The sequence below is a fragment of the Lithobates pipiens genome, unplaced genomic scaffold (assembly GCF_037356315.1).
Source record: "Lithobates pipiens isolate NorthernLeopardFrog02 unplaced genomic scaffold, aLitPip1_a1.2 Scaffold_16, whole genome shotgun sequence".
In the NCBI taxonomy this organism is placed as follows: domain Eukaryota; kingdom Metazoa; phylum Chordata; class Amphibia; order Anura; family Ranidae; genus Lithobates; species Lithobates pipiens.
The window spans coordinates 15,511,584-15,525,952 of record NW_027507748.1 but is presented as its reverse complement, the minus strand read 5'-3'; the positions used below and the strand labels follow the sequence as shown (position 1 = coordinate 15,525,952).

At 45.8% G+C, this 14,369-nt stretch overlaps 1 protein-coding gene across 1 annotated transcript in view; it reads left to right on the top strand.

Annotated features, from left to right (window-relative positions):
• The window catches only part of LOC143981622 (retinol dehydrogenase 7-like), a 46,394-nt gene extending 41,563 nt beyond the window's left edge, over positions 1-4,831 (top strand). Inside the window, exons 4-5 of the mRNA XM_077479614.1 lie at positions 1,612-1,778; positions 4,374-4,831. Coding sequence (XP_077335740.1) covers positions 1,612-1,778; positions 4,374-4,609 — 403 coding nt within the window. The 3' untranslated portion in view covers positions 4,610-4,831. The remainder of the gene's footprint in view (positions 1-1,611; positions 1,779-4,373) is intronic.
• Positions 4,832-14,369: the final 9,538 nt, after the last annotated feature.

Here is a 14,369-nt window from a genome sequence, read left to right as displayed (position 1 = left end):
CCTGAGTTCAATTTCTCTAGCCACACCCAGGCCTGATTATTGCCACACCTGTTCACAATCAAGGCATCACTTAAATAGGAGCTGCTTGACACAGTAAGGTCCACCAGAAGATCCTTAAAAGCTACACATCATGCCGAGACCCAAAGAAATTCAGGAACAATTGAGAAAGAAAGTAATTGAGATCTATCAGTCTGGAAAGGGTTATAAAGCCATTTCCAAAGCTTTGGGAATCCAGCGTTCATGCCTCCACCATCAGGAAAAGACTGGGCAAAAATGGCCTGCATGGCAGAGTTCCAAGGAGAAAACCACTGCTGAGCAAAAAGAACATCAAAGCTCGTCTCAATTTCTCCACAACACATCTTGATGATCCCCAAGACTTTTGGGACAACATTCTGTGGACCGATGAGACAAAAGTGGAACTCTTTGGAAGGTGTGTGTCCAAGTATATCTGGCGTAGAAGGAACACTGCATTTCATAAAAAGAACATTATACCAACAGTAAAATATGGTGGTGGTAGTGTGATGGTCTGGGGCTGTTTTGCTGCTTCAGGACCTGGAAGACTTGCCGTGATAAAAGGAACTATGAATTCTGCTGTCTACCAAGAGATCCTGAAGGAGAATGTCCGACCATCTGTTCGTGTACTCAAGCTGAAACGAACTTGGGTTCTGCAGCAGGACAATGATCCTAAACACACCAGCAAGTCCACCACCGAATGGCTGAAGAAAAACAAAATGAAGACTTTGGAGTGGCCTAGCCAAAGTCCTGACCTGAATCCTATTGAGATGTTGTGGTATGACCTTAAAAAGGCCGTTCATGCTCGAAAACCCTCTAATGTAACTGAATTGGGACAATTCTGCAAAGATGAGTGGGCCAAAATTCCTCCAGGACGCTGTAAAAGCCTCATTGCACGTTATCGCAAACGCTTGGTTGCAGTTGTTGCTGCTAAGGGTGGCCCAACCAGTTATTAGGTTTAGGGGGCAATCACTTTTTCACACAGGGCCATGATGGTTTGGATTTTTTTTCACCTTTAATAATAAACACCTTCATTTACAAATTGCATTTTGTGTTTACTTGTGTTGTCCTTGACTATTGTTTAAATTGGTTTGATGTTCCGAAACACTTAAGTGTGACAAACATGCAAAGGAACAGGAAATGAGGAAGGGGCAAACACTTTTTCACACCACTGTATATATATATATATATATATATATATTATAATTTTTTTTTATTTTGTTAATATAAAATAAAACCCCAGTGGGGATCAAATGCCACCAAAAGAAAGCTCTATTTATGTGAAAAACAGATATAAATTACATTTGGGTACAGCATGGCACGAACACGCTGTTTAACACCAATTAAAGTAGCGCAATGCTGAATAGCAAAAAATGTCCTTGTCATGAGGGGGGGGGGGGGGGTAAAACCTTCCAAAGCTGAAGTGGCTACAAGTTATTGCTGAATCATTAGGCCCATAACAGATATGTAAAAATTGTTGCGGTTCGTAGACGATGTACAGGTGTAAGAATCGGTGAACTAGTTATTGAAGTCCATGATGATTTTGTGGTCTGTGTCAAAACATTTATACTACATTTGTACTGTTTTTCTGTTCTGTAGGAGGGAGATGCGCGATTTTGGTGTAAAGGTTTCTATCATTGAGCCGGGAGCTTTCAAAACCCGTGCGTGCATGGTTGTGGATAATTATATTTCTAACTTAAACCAAATGTGGGAAAAACTTCCAGCGCATATTAAGGAGAGCTATGGCGAGGACTACCTCAATCAATGTAAGCTATAACGTAAATACGCACACATTGTAGCATTTTGTTACTGCAGAGAGCGCACCACACCTGAATGTTCCTAGCCATTGGTGTACATTTTATATGTATCGGATGTCTGTCTTAGCCTCATGACTCTTTCCTTTTAAAGTTTTTATTTTTATTTATTTTTTTCATCTTTCCCTCTTTTATTTTAACCTGGTGATCCTGCAAGTAATGCACTTCCAGTCTTATGGCGCGTGCATACGGTCAGATTTTCCAACAGGAAATGTTCAATGGGAGCTTGTTGTCGGAAATTTCCGACCGTGTGTAGGCTCCATCGGACATTTTTAGCCGGAATTTCCGACAAACAAAATTTGAGATCTGGATCTCAAATTTTCCCACAACAAAATCCGTTATCGTAAATTCCGATCGTGTGTACAAAATTCCACGCATGCTCGAAACCGAGCAGAAGAGCTGCAATGGCAATTGAGCCGAGAAAAATTAAGTTCGTCTTACTTGTTGTACATCACCGCGTTCTTGGCGATGGGAATTTCCGACAAGATTTGTGTGACCGTGTGTATGCAAGACAAGTTTGAGCCAACATCCATCAGGGAAAAAAACACATGGATTTTTGTTGTCGGAATGTGCGATCGTGTGTACGCGGCATTTAGGGTGACAATGCTCACTGTGTGCTTTTATTTATGGAGGAGCAGTGTTGTCACCCTAGAGCAGGAAGTATCCCCCTCATCCTTTTCAGATAGGAGTGCAGGATCCATGTCTCCAGCATGAAACAATTCTTATGTGATGCTCAGCGGGCCTCAAATGATATGTCTGTTTAAAATTCAGTTTTCTAAATCTTCTTTTTTTAAACCATGTTATAAAGCTCACTGGCTATGAATTTTGACCCTGATTAGGTTGATGCAAATTTAAGTAGGTAAGATGTGGGCACATGCTAGGTTTCTGGAGTGCTTGGTCTCATCTCTTTCACATTTTAAAGCTGAACGAGAAGTATGGATTTTTTTTGGCATAGTTGCATTGGACGGTAGACCAGTTTGAACCAATGGAAGTATACATTTTCCATACTTGTGGGACTGCTGTGGAATTGGATAATCACTGTGGTAGTTACCCTTACTACAGTGATTGTCGCTGTATTCTGGGTACTCTGCCAAGCTGCTGCCCTGCTGCATCCTAACCACAAGGTATCCTTTAACTTTAAAGCATTGTCTTAGGACATTTTTGGTTACAAGGCCACCCCTTACTTTAGCGTTCCCATCAGTCTTTCACGTCAGTGTCCTCCTTATATTAGGGTCCCCATCAGAGCCCCTCTTATATTGGGGTTTCCATCAGAGCCTTCCCTAAAATTAGGGTCTCGATCAGAACCTGCCCTTCCATTAGGGTCTCGTTCAGAACCCCCTCCTTACATTAGGGGCTCCATCAGAGCAGTCCCCTTCCATTAGGGTCCCCATCAGAGCCCCCTTTACAATAGGGACTCCATCAGAGCCCCTTTTACATTAGGTTGTCAATCATAGCCCCTCTTATGTTAGGGCTCCCATCAGAACAGTCCCCTTGCATCAAGGTCCCCCTCAGAGCTCCCTTTACATTAGGGTCCTCATCAGAGCAGTCAAATTTCTTTAGGGTCTCAATCGGAGCCCCCTTACTTTAAGGTCTCTATGAAAGCCCCCTTACATTGGGGTCTCCATCAGAGCCCCCCTTACATTGGGTTCTCCATCAGAGCAGTCCCCTTGCTTTAGGGTCTCCATTAGAACCCCCCTTAATTTAGGGTCTCCTCTGGAGCCCCTCCTTACATTAGGGTCTACATCAGAGCCCCTCCTTACATTAGGGTCTCCATCAGAGCAGTCCCTTTGCATTAGGGTCCCCATCAGAGCCCCCCCATACATTAGGCTCCCCATCAGAGCTCCATCAAAAGCCCCCCTTACATTAGGATCTCCATCAGATCCCCCTTACCATAGGGTCTCCTTTAGAGCCCCCTTCCTAACATTAGGCTCCCCATCAGAGCCTCCCATACATTAGGGTCCCCATCGGAGCCCACCTTACATTAGAGTCTCCATCAGAGCCCCTCCAATCAGAGTGTTGTACCAAAAGGATGGGAGTTATGAGGGGAGTTACCTCTGAAATTGGCACAAATATGCCTCTATATACAGTATATAATATATTTATATAAACAGAGCAGTCCCCTTGCTTTAGGGTCCCCATCAGGGCAGTCCCCTTGCTTTAGGGTCCCCATCAGGGCAGTCCCCTTGCTTTAGGGTCCCCATCAGGGCAGTCCCCTTGCATTAGGGTCCCCATCAGGGCAGTCCCCTTGCATTAGGGTCCCCATCAGGGCAGTCCCCTTGCATTAGGGTCCCCATCAGGGCAGTTCACTTGCATTAGGGTCCCCAACGGAGCCCCCCATCAGAGTGCTGTACCAACAGGATGGGAGTTATGAGGGGAGTTACCCCTAAAATGATTGGCACAAATGTGTGTATGTGTGTGTGTGTGTGTGTAATATATATATATATATATATATATATATATATATATATATATATATATATATATATAAATTTTAATATATAACCAGTACTGCCATTATCAGTGTTTGACTTTTGATATACCCAATAGGTATCAAGGCTCTGGAAGCATTACCAGCAGTAGCCAGTCCAAAGACGTACAAAGTCCCAGATTGTATGGAGCACGCCCTGACTGCTGTCCACCCCTGGACCCGGTACTCACCCGGCTGGGACTGCAAGCTGTACTACCTTCCTCTATCCTACCTCCCTACTGCCATCACTGACTATTGGCTGGGTCAGTCCTCTCCCAAACCTGCCTCTAGGACATCAGTTGATGAAAAAAAATAAAGGTCACTGATTGGTTGCCATTAAGTGTTGGTCAATCTTAATGGCTAGTGGGTCACCAAAATCAAATGCGCTTTCCAATCAACATGCTTATCTTTCCTGTTTAATCAACTATTGTTATACAGTATTTACACTGATGCAATGTATTCACTACTAGAGGGATGGTTGCAGTGTCCCTGTCTATTTACCATGTCAATTGTTCAATAAAGCTTTGTAAAATACTCAGTTGGAAGTGGTGTCTGGTCTTTTGTACGTACTGTAGTAGGTGGGGAGTGGGGACAAGGTTCGGGCTGATCTTGCCTGTTCATGATCCACAGGGCCCACTGCGGGCCTTTGAACATAGGTCAATTGCCTTGGTTTCCATCAGGGCAACTAATGGGGGGGCCTAGTTAAGTGCTTGGTGTAGAGAAAGCTAACAAACTGCATAGGGAAAGATTAGGGTTCCTTAGAAAATGGCACTTTATTTTGCCCATTCAATTTTATACATTTTCTGAAAGAAGCCCTGTAGAATAAATAAAATGGTAATTGCATTTTTTTTTATGTTGTACAACAGTTGCGCAAATGTTTATCAAATATTTTTAGGGAAAAAAAAATACACTAAATTGACTATTAGTGCACACAAACACTAGATACTACCTAATTTTTTGGTAAAATATAAAAGATGAGGTTGCATCAAGTAAACAGACAAACAACATGTGAAGCCTTAAATTACATTTTATTTTTTATTTTTTGTTCTTTACATGCTGTCACCAGTCAGTGTCCCTAAACACCACCATACCAGTTATATTGTCCCTAAATTACCGCCACACCAGTTAAAGTATCTCCTCTATTTTGTGGATTTAAAAAAAAAAAAAAGCATGTGGATGAGGTCACCCGGATGGGGTTGACCTTCCACAGCCTATGCTGACGGCTAGGAGAAACAGCTATGCTATGCAGACACGTAGAAGAGAGTGATCTGAGATGTTGCGTGGAGTGTACATCATGGAGTCAGTCAGCTGAGGTGTTGCCCAGACATAGACATAGACCTATGCGAGAGAGAGGCATTTGTAGGACGCTGAATAGCAAGAAAAGCGGTGCATATTAGGATTCTTGTTCCTCCACACATCTCGCAGGCCTATTTCTGAAAGGAATCGAGCAAAGTGGGTAGGATCCCCCGGCTGAGGATTGCCACTAGCTCTGGGTGAAAATGTATCCAGCTGCTTATCCATAACATTATCTCCCATCACCCAAATAGGGATGTTGGAGTAAGAGGCTATAAATTGTGCTAGACACTTCATGCTGTCAAAGGAGAAGGGTGGAGGGACATAGATGTTTGCAATAATACATGTCAACCCTGCTAGCTTGCATAATAAAAGAAAAATGTGCCGTCCCTGATCATCAACCAGGGACAGCATGCACAATTAGTATGCCGACACCCCTTGAGTAAGCTGTTTTGAGTGGATTGGAACTGGGTTGGACAACTATGTTTCTTAAGTGTAGATTTAGATGTAGCACTGATTCCCGAAGGAGCGGATGATTTGATTTGGGCCTGCACTCTAGTAAGAACACCCCACTAACTTGGTTCTCTATCCCCTTGACACAGATGTGGTGCAATACAATACAGTACAATATAATACAATGCAAGGTACCTTTATTATAACCTCAGGATCTACTGGCTCCACCTGCTGGGAGAAAACAATACGCCACACAACTGAATGCTTAAACAGTGTATTTTACTGTGAAAATATTCAAAGAGGTGATTACAATAATTGCACTGTCATCCCAACATAGGACGACGGTGAAATTGGAATTCAATTTAAACAATTTCAAACAATGTACATATAGATAAATACCTGGGAGCTCCCCTTACTTTTTAAGCTATGCGTGAGATCTCACTTAAATTACTTGGTATTTGGTCTTCTTGTCTTCGCTAGCTAAACAAATTCCTTGTGATTTGTAATCTACAGGTTAAAGTAAGTTAAGTTGAGGTAAAGGTGCTCCTGGTATAACTTCAGTACTTATACTACAAGGCTTGGGATGTCAGAGTAGGTAGGCTTCAAGCCTGCTCAGTGTCAGTTACTCTGCTCCTCCTCCGTGGAACTATAAATCCCAGTGAGGCCTATGTATGAATCTAACTGCGTGTGAAAGTTAAACTGTTGGCCGTGACCCGCTCACCAACTGGATCAGAGCTCCGTGTAGTAACTTTGGTCCGGTGACTGCAGCTTGCTTCTCCGTCAGGTGGCCCTGTCGCTCCGCTCCGCTGGGTGAGCCCGGTTCTCCGAAACGCAAACGAGTGTCTCTGGATCTTTCCAATCCGGTCACTGTCTCTCTGGCACCATCAGATCACTCGCACAAACAAGCGAGATTTGCGTTCCGCAAATGCTGTGGGTCGCTGTCTCCGGGAGGGCCTCTCCACAGATCCTCATAGCTGGCCATGCGATCCCAAGAGGGCTAAAATGGCCGCTCAGGGTCCTTTTATGTCCTACCCAACATGCACTGCCAGAGAAAGTGTTCATGGGTAAGTCATCAAGCCTCCTGGGTAAAAGGGTCAACTTTCTGATCAAAACAGTCACTTCCTGTACATATCTTTTGTGCTTTCTTCAAAGCAATAAACATTTAGGTTCAGTACCAGTATTTGGCCGCTAGATGGCGCCAAATACAAAGCCATATAAATGTCAATAGACTTTTGATTATTATGTAGCACTGACCCCCGAAGGAGCTGCTGGTTTGATTGGGCTTACTGTTAGCGTCTTCTCCTCGTGTCTAGGGGTTCCCGTGGTAGATGGCCCAGTAAATTCAGAGACTGACGACAGATCCGCATAAAGGGATTTTTATTTGCAAAAACGTAGTCAACGAACAGTCTCTCTTAAAATAGGATCAGAGGGTTAGGAAGAAAGTTCAAGTGTCATAATCAATAATGAAGGACTTGCTTACTTTGATCCAGAGAATAGCCATTCACAACTGGATGTTTACTCAGGTTGGATAGTTCCTCTCTCACAAGGCCTAGCAGCCAACGAGGTGCTTAATTCAAGAACAAATCTCTGCCACAGACGTTGTTGTAGAACATGCAGGAAACTAAAACTTGTAGAACACTCGTGTGATACCTGGATCTTTCAGCCAGTTTGGCGATACCCACGAGACTGGATTCACTTAGGTACTTCAGCCCCTCCAGGCTCTTGCTAAGAAGCCAACTCGTACGTGGCCTTCTTCTGAAGAGTCCTCCCCTGGATATCTACGAAGTTACTGGGCCTCTCCATGACCGGAGATGGCACCCAAACACCTCAGAATCCTCTCGTTAGTTTCCTTGCCTCAGGCTAGCCAGCCCGAGACATAAAGTCGGGTGGATCCACACCCCAGGCCATAGCCTTCCTGGGGGCTGGTCAGGAGGACCAGGGCCATGGAGACAGAACATACTTCTGGACCGGAACCCTGAACCACGTGACATCTTAAGTACCCTCTCCCAGAGAGCACAGCAAGAGTGACACTTCCACTGGGCAGGCTCCGAGAGAAAGTAACCTTAAAGCACCCAACCAGACTGTGGTTCCATGCCTGCCAGAAGAGACAGCGCCCCCTATGGCCAGGCTGAACACCCTATAGTCCAGTCAGACTGATGCTGAGGCCCAAATTTAGAACAATTGTAACCAAACTGCAGTTTAGGTGTAACCTTAAATTTCCAAAAACATAGCGGGTGCTCTTCAGGAGCCGGCACTACAATTACATGGAAACACACATTAATAAACAAGCATGTCAGCGCTACATAGAGTTAGCTAAGTGTGTTTCCTGTAAGCTTACCACAGCAGGTTTGTGGGACTTCACTGTAGAGAAAAATGACCCCCTCTTCACTCCAGCATCCAGCCCACTCACATTCCACAAAATCAAAGTACACACATTAGACATAGGACAACGGAATGGTAAGTAACCTGTAGGGACAGTTCCAGGTGCAGAAAGTCATCAGGGGACTTCCCACATCTCCACTTAGTAGCTGTGAGCAAAAGGATTCCCCAGACAAAGTCCAGGTGAATAGGTGACATTGTCTGCCACAAAAAGGCAAGAAAAAAAAAGGGAAAAGGGTCTTTGCATCCTCTAACAATTGAGGAGCCAGGTAACATAGTGCATGTCCACGAATGACGTTGGTAGGGGGGCCCCAACGTCTCAGTTCAACTGTGATTCAAAGGGACTTGCGAATCCAAGTCAGTGGTATAATGTAGTCAGTGCCGTCTTTAATGTTGATTGGACCCTGGGCAAAAGCATTTGTTGGACCCCACCTCCATGCAGTTTCGCTCTCCACCTGCTTTGAGACATACAATAAAAAGCAGCTAGACTCAAAATCTGTTTACTGAATCAGATCAGACAGCGATTGTGATTGGTTGCCAGAGGTTACAGTGTAACATTACCATTCACTGACTGGTTGCTAGAGGTTACAGCACATAATTTCTGCTTGTTTGGTTGCTAGAGATTACTGTACATCAATACTGCTCACTGGTTGCTTTAGGTTACTGTACATCATTACTGCTTACTGATTGGTTGCTAGAGGTTACAACACATCATCTCCTCACTGCCTGCACACCATGGACTGGGGAGGTGAGGGGCACATTAATAGACAGAAAACTCCTAAGGATCCTAGGACTCCTGGGCTCAGTGGTAGTGCTGGGGGGAGGGGAGATTGTGATCTGTGGCAATGCTGATTTTTTTTTATACTGACTACCAATGTAAAGAGGAGTTGCAAAACTGGCCACCAATGTAATAGGGGTTTACACTGACCACTAATGTAATAGAAGCATTCCCAGTAACCACCAATGTAAGGAGGGATTTACACTGATCATCAATGTAAGGGGGGCATTCACACTGGCCATTAGTGTGAATGAAAGGATTCTACACAAGCATCAATGTAATGAGAAGATTTACACTGACCACCAATGTAATTGAGACATTTAGCCTGCGTTCACTTTTTTGTGTGTTGGGAAAGCATGCAAAATTCCTGACACCACAGAAACGTGCTGTCCTTTAGCAGATACACAGCAGTGCCACCACCGTGTGATTTTGGAAAAGGGTTTGGGAGTTTCTTCCACATTTGTAGCGCATAGAGCAGCCCATTGAAATGAATGGGCTGCCCTACACGTGACCTACATCTTTATCCAACCGGTCAGTACACATTTGCATCCTTAAACCCCTACTTACCTCTGCACTGCAAACCTCCCCCATCCTCTCCACTCCCCCTCCCCTTTAACTCTACCTGCCTCCTCTGCTCATCTTTGCACCCACCTTACTTACCTCCATACATCCCCTCCTTGCTGACCCGTGCACCCAAACTGTAATTCCTTCTCTGCCTAATTCTGCACACCCCATACTACCTTCCTCCCACTAAGTTGCTTACCTTCTCAGATCAGGCTTAATGACCACAGTTGTAGGCAGGGATTTCAAGCATGCCCCTTTACCTCCCAGTGGGCAGCATTCAGTACAGGTGATGGCGGATATGACCTCAGGGGGGCAAGATATACATATGCATACCACCTCTATTTACATATGAAACCTGCCGGTCTACCGCTATTTACATATGAATGCCATCACTATTTACATATCAATGTCGGTATTTACATATAAACACAGGGTCTGCAGGTGAGTCGTCTGTACACAATAATAGGGCAGAGCTGGGCAGCATTAGTAACAAAACTTCACACTGAGATACCAGGACACCTCAAGGGACAAGGGAATTTAAACTGGGATAATTGCCAAGTATAAGGCAGCTGCTTTGGGCCCCACAACAATGGCAGGGCCCAGGACAGCTGCCCCTTTTGCCCTACCTTAAAAATGGCCCTGAATGAAGTGCAAACAACTTATGTATTCCTATCCACCTTAAAGGAAAGACTGAGAAAAGAAATGTAGCCTCACTCAGCGGTAGTAGAAAATAAAAGACAATTAGGCCATGGGTGCTGGTGCTTTTTTAAGGGTGTGCTCCATACAATCCAGCTAGTTGGACGCATTAGCAGGAATATCAAAAAATTGCGTCTCGCTATTCGCTGCAATTCTAAGTTTGGATACAACATAGCATATGTGACATCATATTTGCGGAGACGCTTCTTCACTTCAGTAAACTTGGCCTTGAGGCGCTGTAGGACAGCAGAGAAATCAGGGTAGAATGATATGCGTACATTATCGATCTTCATAAGGGAGCCTCTGGTTCTGGCCTGATATAGTATGGCATCCCGATCCTTGAAATTAAGCAATTTAAATAGGAATGGCCTAGGAAGCTCTCCAGGTTTAGGCGGCCTGGGTGGGACTCTATGAGCCCTTTCCACAGCAAACATGGGGGAGAAGGAGTCCTTGTCAAATGTGTTAAGGAGACAGTTTTCAATAAATGCCACAGAATTTTTCCCCTCTGTCTTCTCTGGTATGCCCACCGCATGGACATTATTGCGTATCTGTCTGTTCTCTATGTCTTCCAAACAGGCTGAGTGGCCTGTGATAATCAATTGCATATGGCAAACTTCTCTCTGCAATGGCACAACATCATCCTCCACATTGCTCACTCTGTCCTCTATGGCTGCAGTATGGTCACACAGTTTCTGCATATCCTGTCTAACTAGATTCAGCTCCAGTTTTACCCCTTTAATCTCAGTGGTCAGGGTAGTAATAGACATGTTACAGGAGATGACTGCTGCAAAAATGTCTCTAATGCGATTGGACTATCCAGCGGACTTAGGACAAGCCGCCAGACTTTGCAGTGGAGGTCCACCTGACTTTCCGAACGAGTGGACTTGCCCACACATGACCAGTCTTTTCTGGCGGACTAGGCACGGCGGACAATCCGCCGGTCTATGGCTGGGGTCCGCCGGACTTTTGAAATTAACGGACTTGCCCACACACGGTGTAAAGTCCATTCATTTTTTTGAATGTGGTTCCAGGTAGACAGAACTAGCAAAGGAAGTCAATGTCGCTGCCTCCATCGGCGACATCGACACCTCGCTAGCCCGTCACCTGGTATGGATTTAAAGAGGAACTCCTACACTGAAAAAACGGCGTGGGGGTCCCCCCAAAGTCCATACCAGACCCTTATCTGAGCACACAGCCCGGCCGATCAGGAAAGGGGGTGGGGACGAGCAAGCGCCCCCCCCTCCTGAGTCGTACCAGGCCATGTGCCCTCAACATGGGGGGTACTTTGGGGAAGGGACGCCCTGCGGCCCCCCCACCCCAAAGCACCTTGTCCCCATGTTGATGAGGACAAGGGCCTCTTCCCGACAACCCTGGCCGTTGGTTGTCGGGGTCTGCGGGCAGGGGGCTCTTTAATAAGGGGGCCCCAGATTCCGGCCCCCACCCTATGTGAATGAGTATGGGGTACGATGTACCCCTACCCATTCACCTGGGGGGAAAAAGTGTTAATAAAAAAAACACAACACAGGTTTTTAAAGTACTTTATTAGACAGCTCTGGGGGTCTTCTTCCATGTTTGGGAGTCTTCTCGCCGGACTCCTCCACTATCTTCTGCTATTTTGCTAGCTCTTTTACTAGCGGAGGAGCCCAAGTCCGCCTCATGGTCTGATCGTGTGTACGCGGCATTAGGGTCAGTTCACGTACATGCAGCCCCTGGCCTTCTAGAGCCCCTGGGTGTGCGATCAGGGGCTGGTGTACTCACTGCATCCCATGATGAGTCCACAGGTAGGGTTGCCACCAATAATAAAATCGACACAGCACGATCTGTGGATCAAGTGCACAGCACATAGAGGTGGCAGCGGGTGACGTCCGTTCGGGGGAGGAGCTTACCGCACGGATGTCACCCACTGCCACCTCTATGTGCTGTGCACTTGATCCATGGATTGTGCTGTCTCAATTTTATTATTGCCATTTTTTTTATCCATTTGTGCTAGCGAGCGCTGTATTATCATATTTATACATTTAAATAAATTAGCGGAGTACACTTAGCCCTTGTACACACAGTCGGAGATTCCGACGGAATGTGTCCTATTGGACCGTTTTGTCGGATATTCCGACTGTGTGTGGTCTGCATCGGACTGTTTCCATCGGAGTATCCGACGGACCAACTTTTCCAACTTGCCGGTAAAATTTTCAGACAAAATGCTCCGATCGGACATACTCCGATCATGTGTAGAGAATTCCGATCGGGCAAAGTGCCACGCATGCTCAGATCAAATTCCTACACCAAAGCTATTGGCTACTAGCCTGAACCTAGTCCCGTCGTAACGAAATAACGTAATCACGTCGGATTTTCCAACAACTTTGTCCGAACGTGTGTATGCAACAGTTTCGGACAAAATCCGTCGGAAAAAGTCCGGCGGATTTGGTTGTCAGAATCTCCGACCGTGTGTACAAGGGCTAAGAGTGTGTCCCTTTTTTCTTTTTGGGAAGGGTTTTTATACCACCTATCACCCCTGGGTTTTGAGGCTTCCATTGCTGGATTTCATTGCTGGATAGGATCTCCATATACCTAGATTGAGAATCGTTCAAGCCCTGCTGGAGGTTATACTACATCCATGTGGGGATAAACGCGCTTTTGACCTTCTGTAAAAAGTAGGTCCACCATTTCTGGTAAGCGTATTTTGGCTAATATTGGAAGAATTTATCCCCACCTTTCTTCACGAGGGACCTTTATTCCATCTATCTGGTTATTGGAATTCCCATTCATTTGAATTGGACTTTTTTCTTCTCCTTAATAGATTTTTTGCACTGCACTTACCATTGTTTTACAAATTATTTTTAGGCATATGTGATTGCCTATAGTGTTCAGCTTGCATTTGTTTTTTGTTCTTATATTGTGTTTGCAATGATTGTTCCCGTTTCTTTAGGCTCTCTGGGAACCAAGATGTAAGGGGGAGGCTCTCTGGGGACTCTGATGTAAGGAGGAGGATCTCTGGGGACCTTGATGTAAGGGGGGGGGGGGGCTCTCTGGGGACCCTGATGTAAGTGGAGGGCTCTCTGGGGATATACACACACACACGTATATTACTGTATATACATGTGTATGCCCGCCCAAGTGTATGACTTTCTTTACTACGCTGCTATGGGCTCCAGCCCAAGATCTTTTAAAGAACCTAGCAAAACGCCCCTGGGTGCAGCCAAATTTCTTTTGCTGACATCATCACCCTGCACCCCCTCCCCAGTGATGCCGAACCTGCCCCCAGACAGCCCGCCACAGCTCTAGGATGGCAACAGATTTGTGTGTGACTATCTTGATCACTTTCCGGTCTGAATAATGTGTTCGGGTTTCAGTCCCCCTGAAACCTGGACACATGATTCAAAACCCGGACTGTCCGGGTGAATCTTGGACAGGTCGCAACCCTATTCTCAGGCCATGCAGTCTCTGGAAATTCCAGGAGGAGGAAAGGCATTTTGGGCAGGGTGCCCTTTCCCAGAGATCCGCCGAACATCCTCATGGCCGCCTCCTTAGCTGACCGCTGGGTCCGGCTGCCATCTTGCCCTCCATGTTCTGCTGCAGGCAGAGAGTCTTTTCCCCCCTTGCGGGACATATCAGCTGCTGGATCGCAGATTTTCGCACTCTCCGGGAGTGATGAAGGGATCCCTCCAGAGCGGGTTAGGAGTAAATCGGGTGTATCAAGATTGCAAGAACAGGAGAAAAGCTCAGATTCTTGGCAGAGCTAGCACACCACGCTGCCTATTCCATCAGGCGCAAGCCACGCCCCCCAATTAAAGTATCTCTAATCACCGCCGTACCAGTCACAGTGTCCCTGATCACCGCCAGACCAGTCACAGTGTCTCTGATCACCACCACACCAGTCACAGTGTCCCTGATCACCGCCAGACCAGTCACAGTG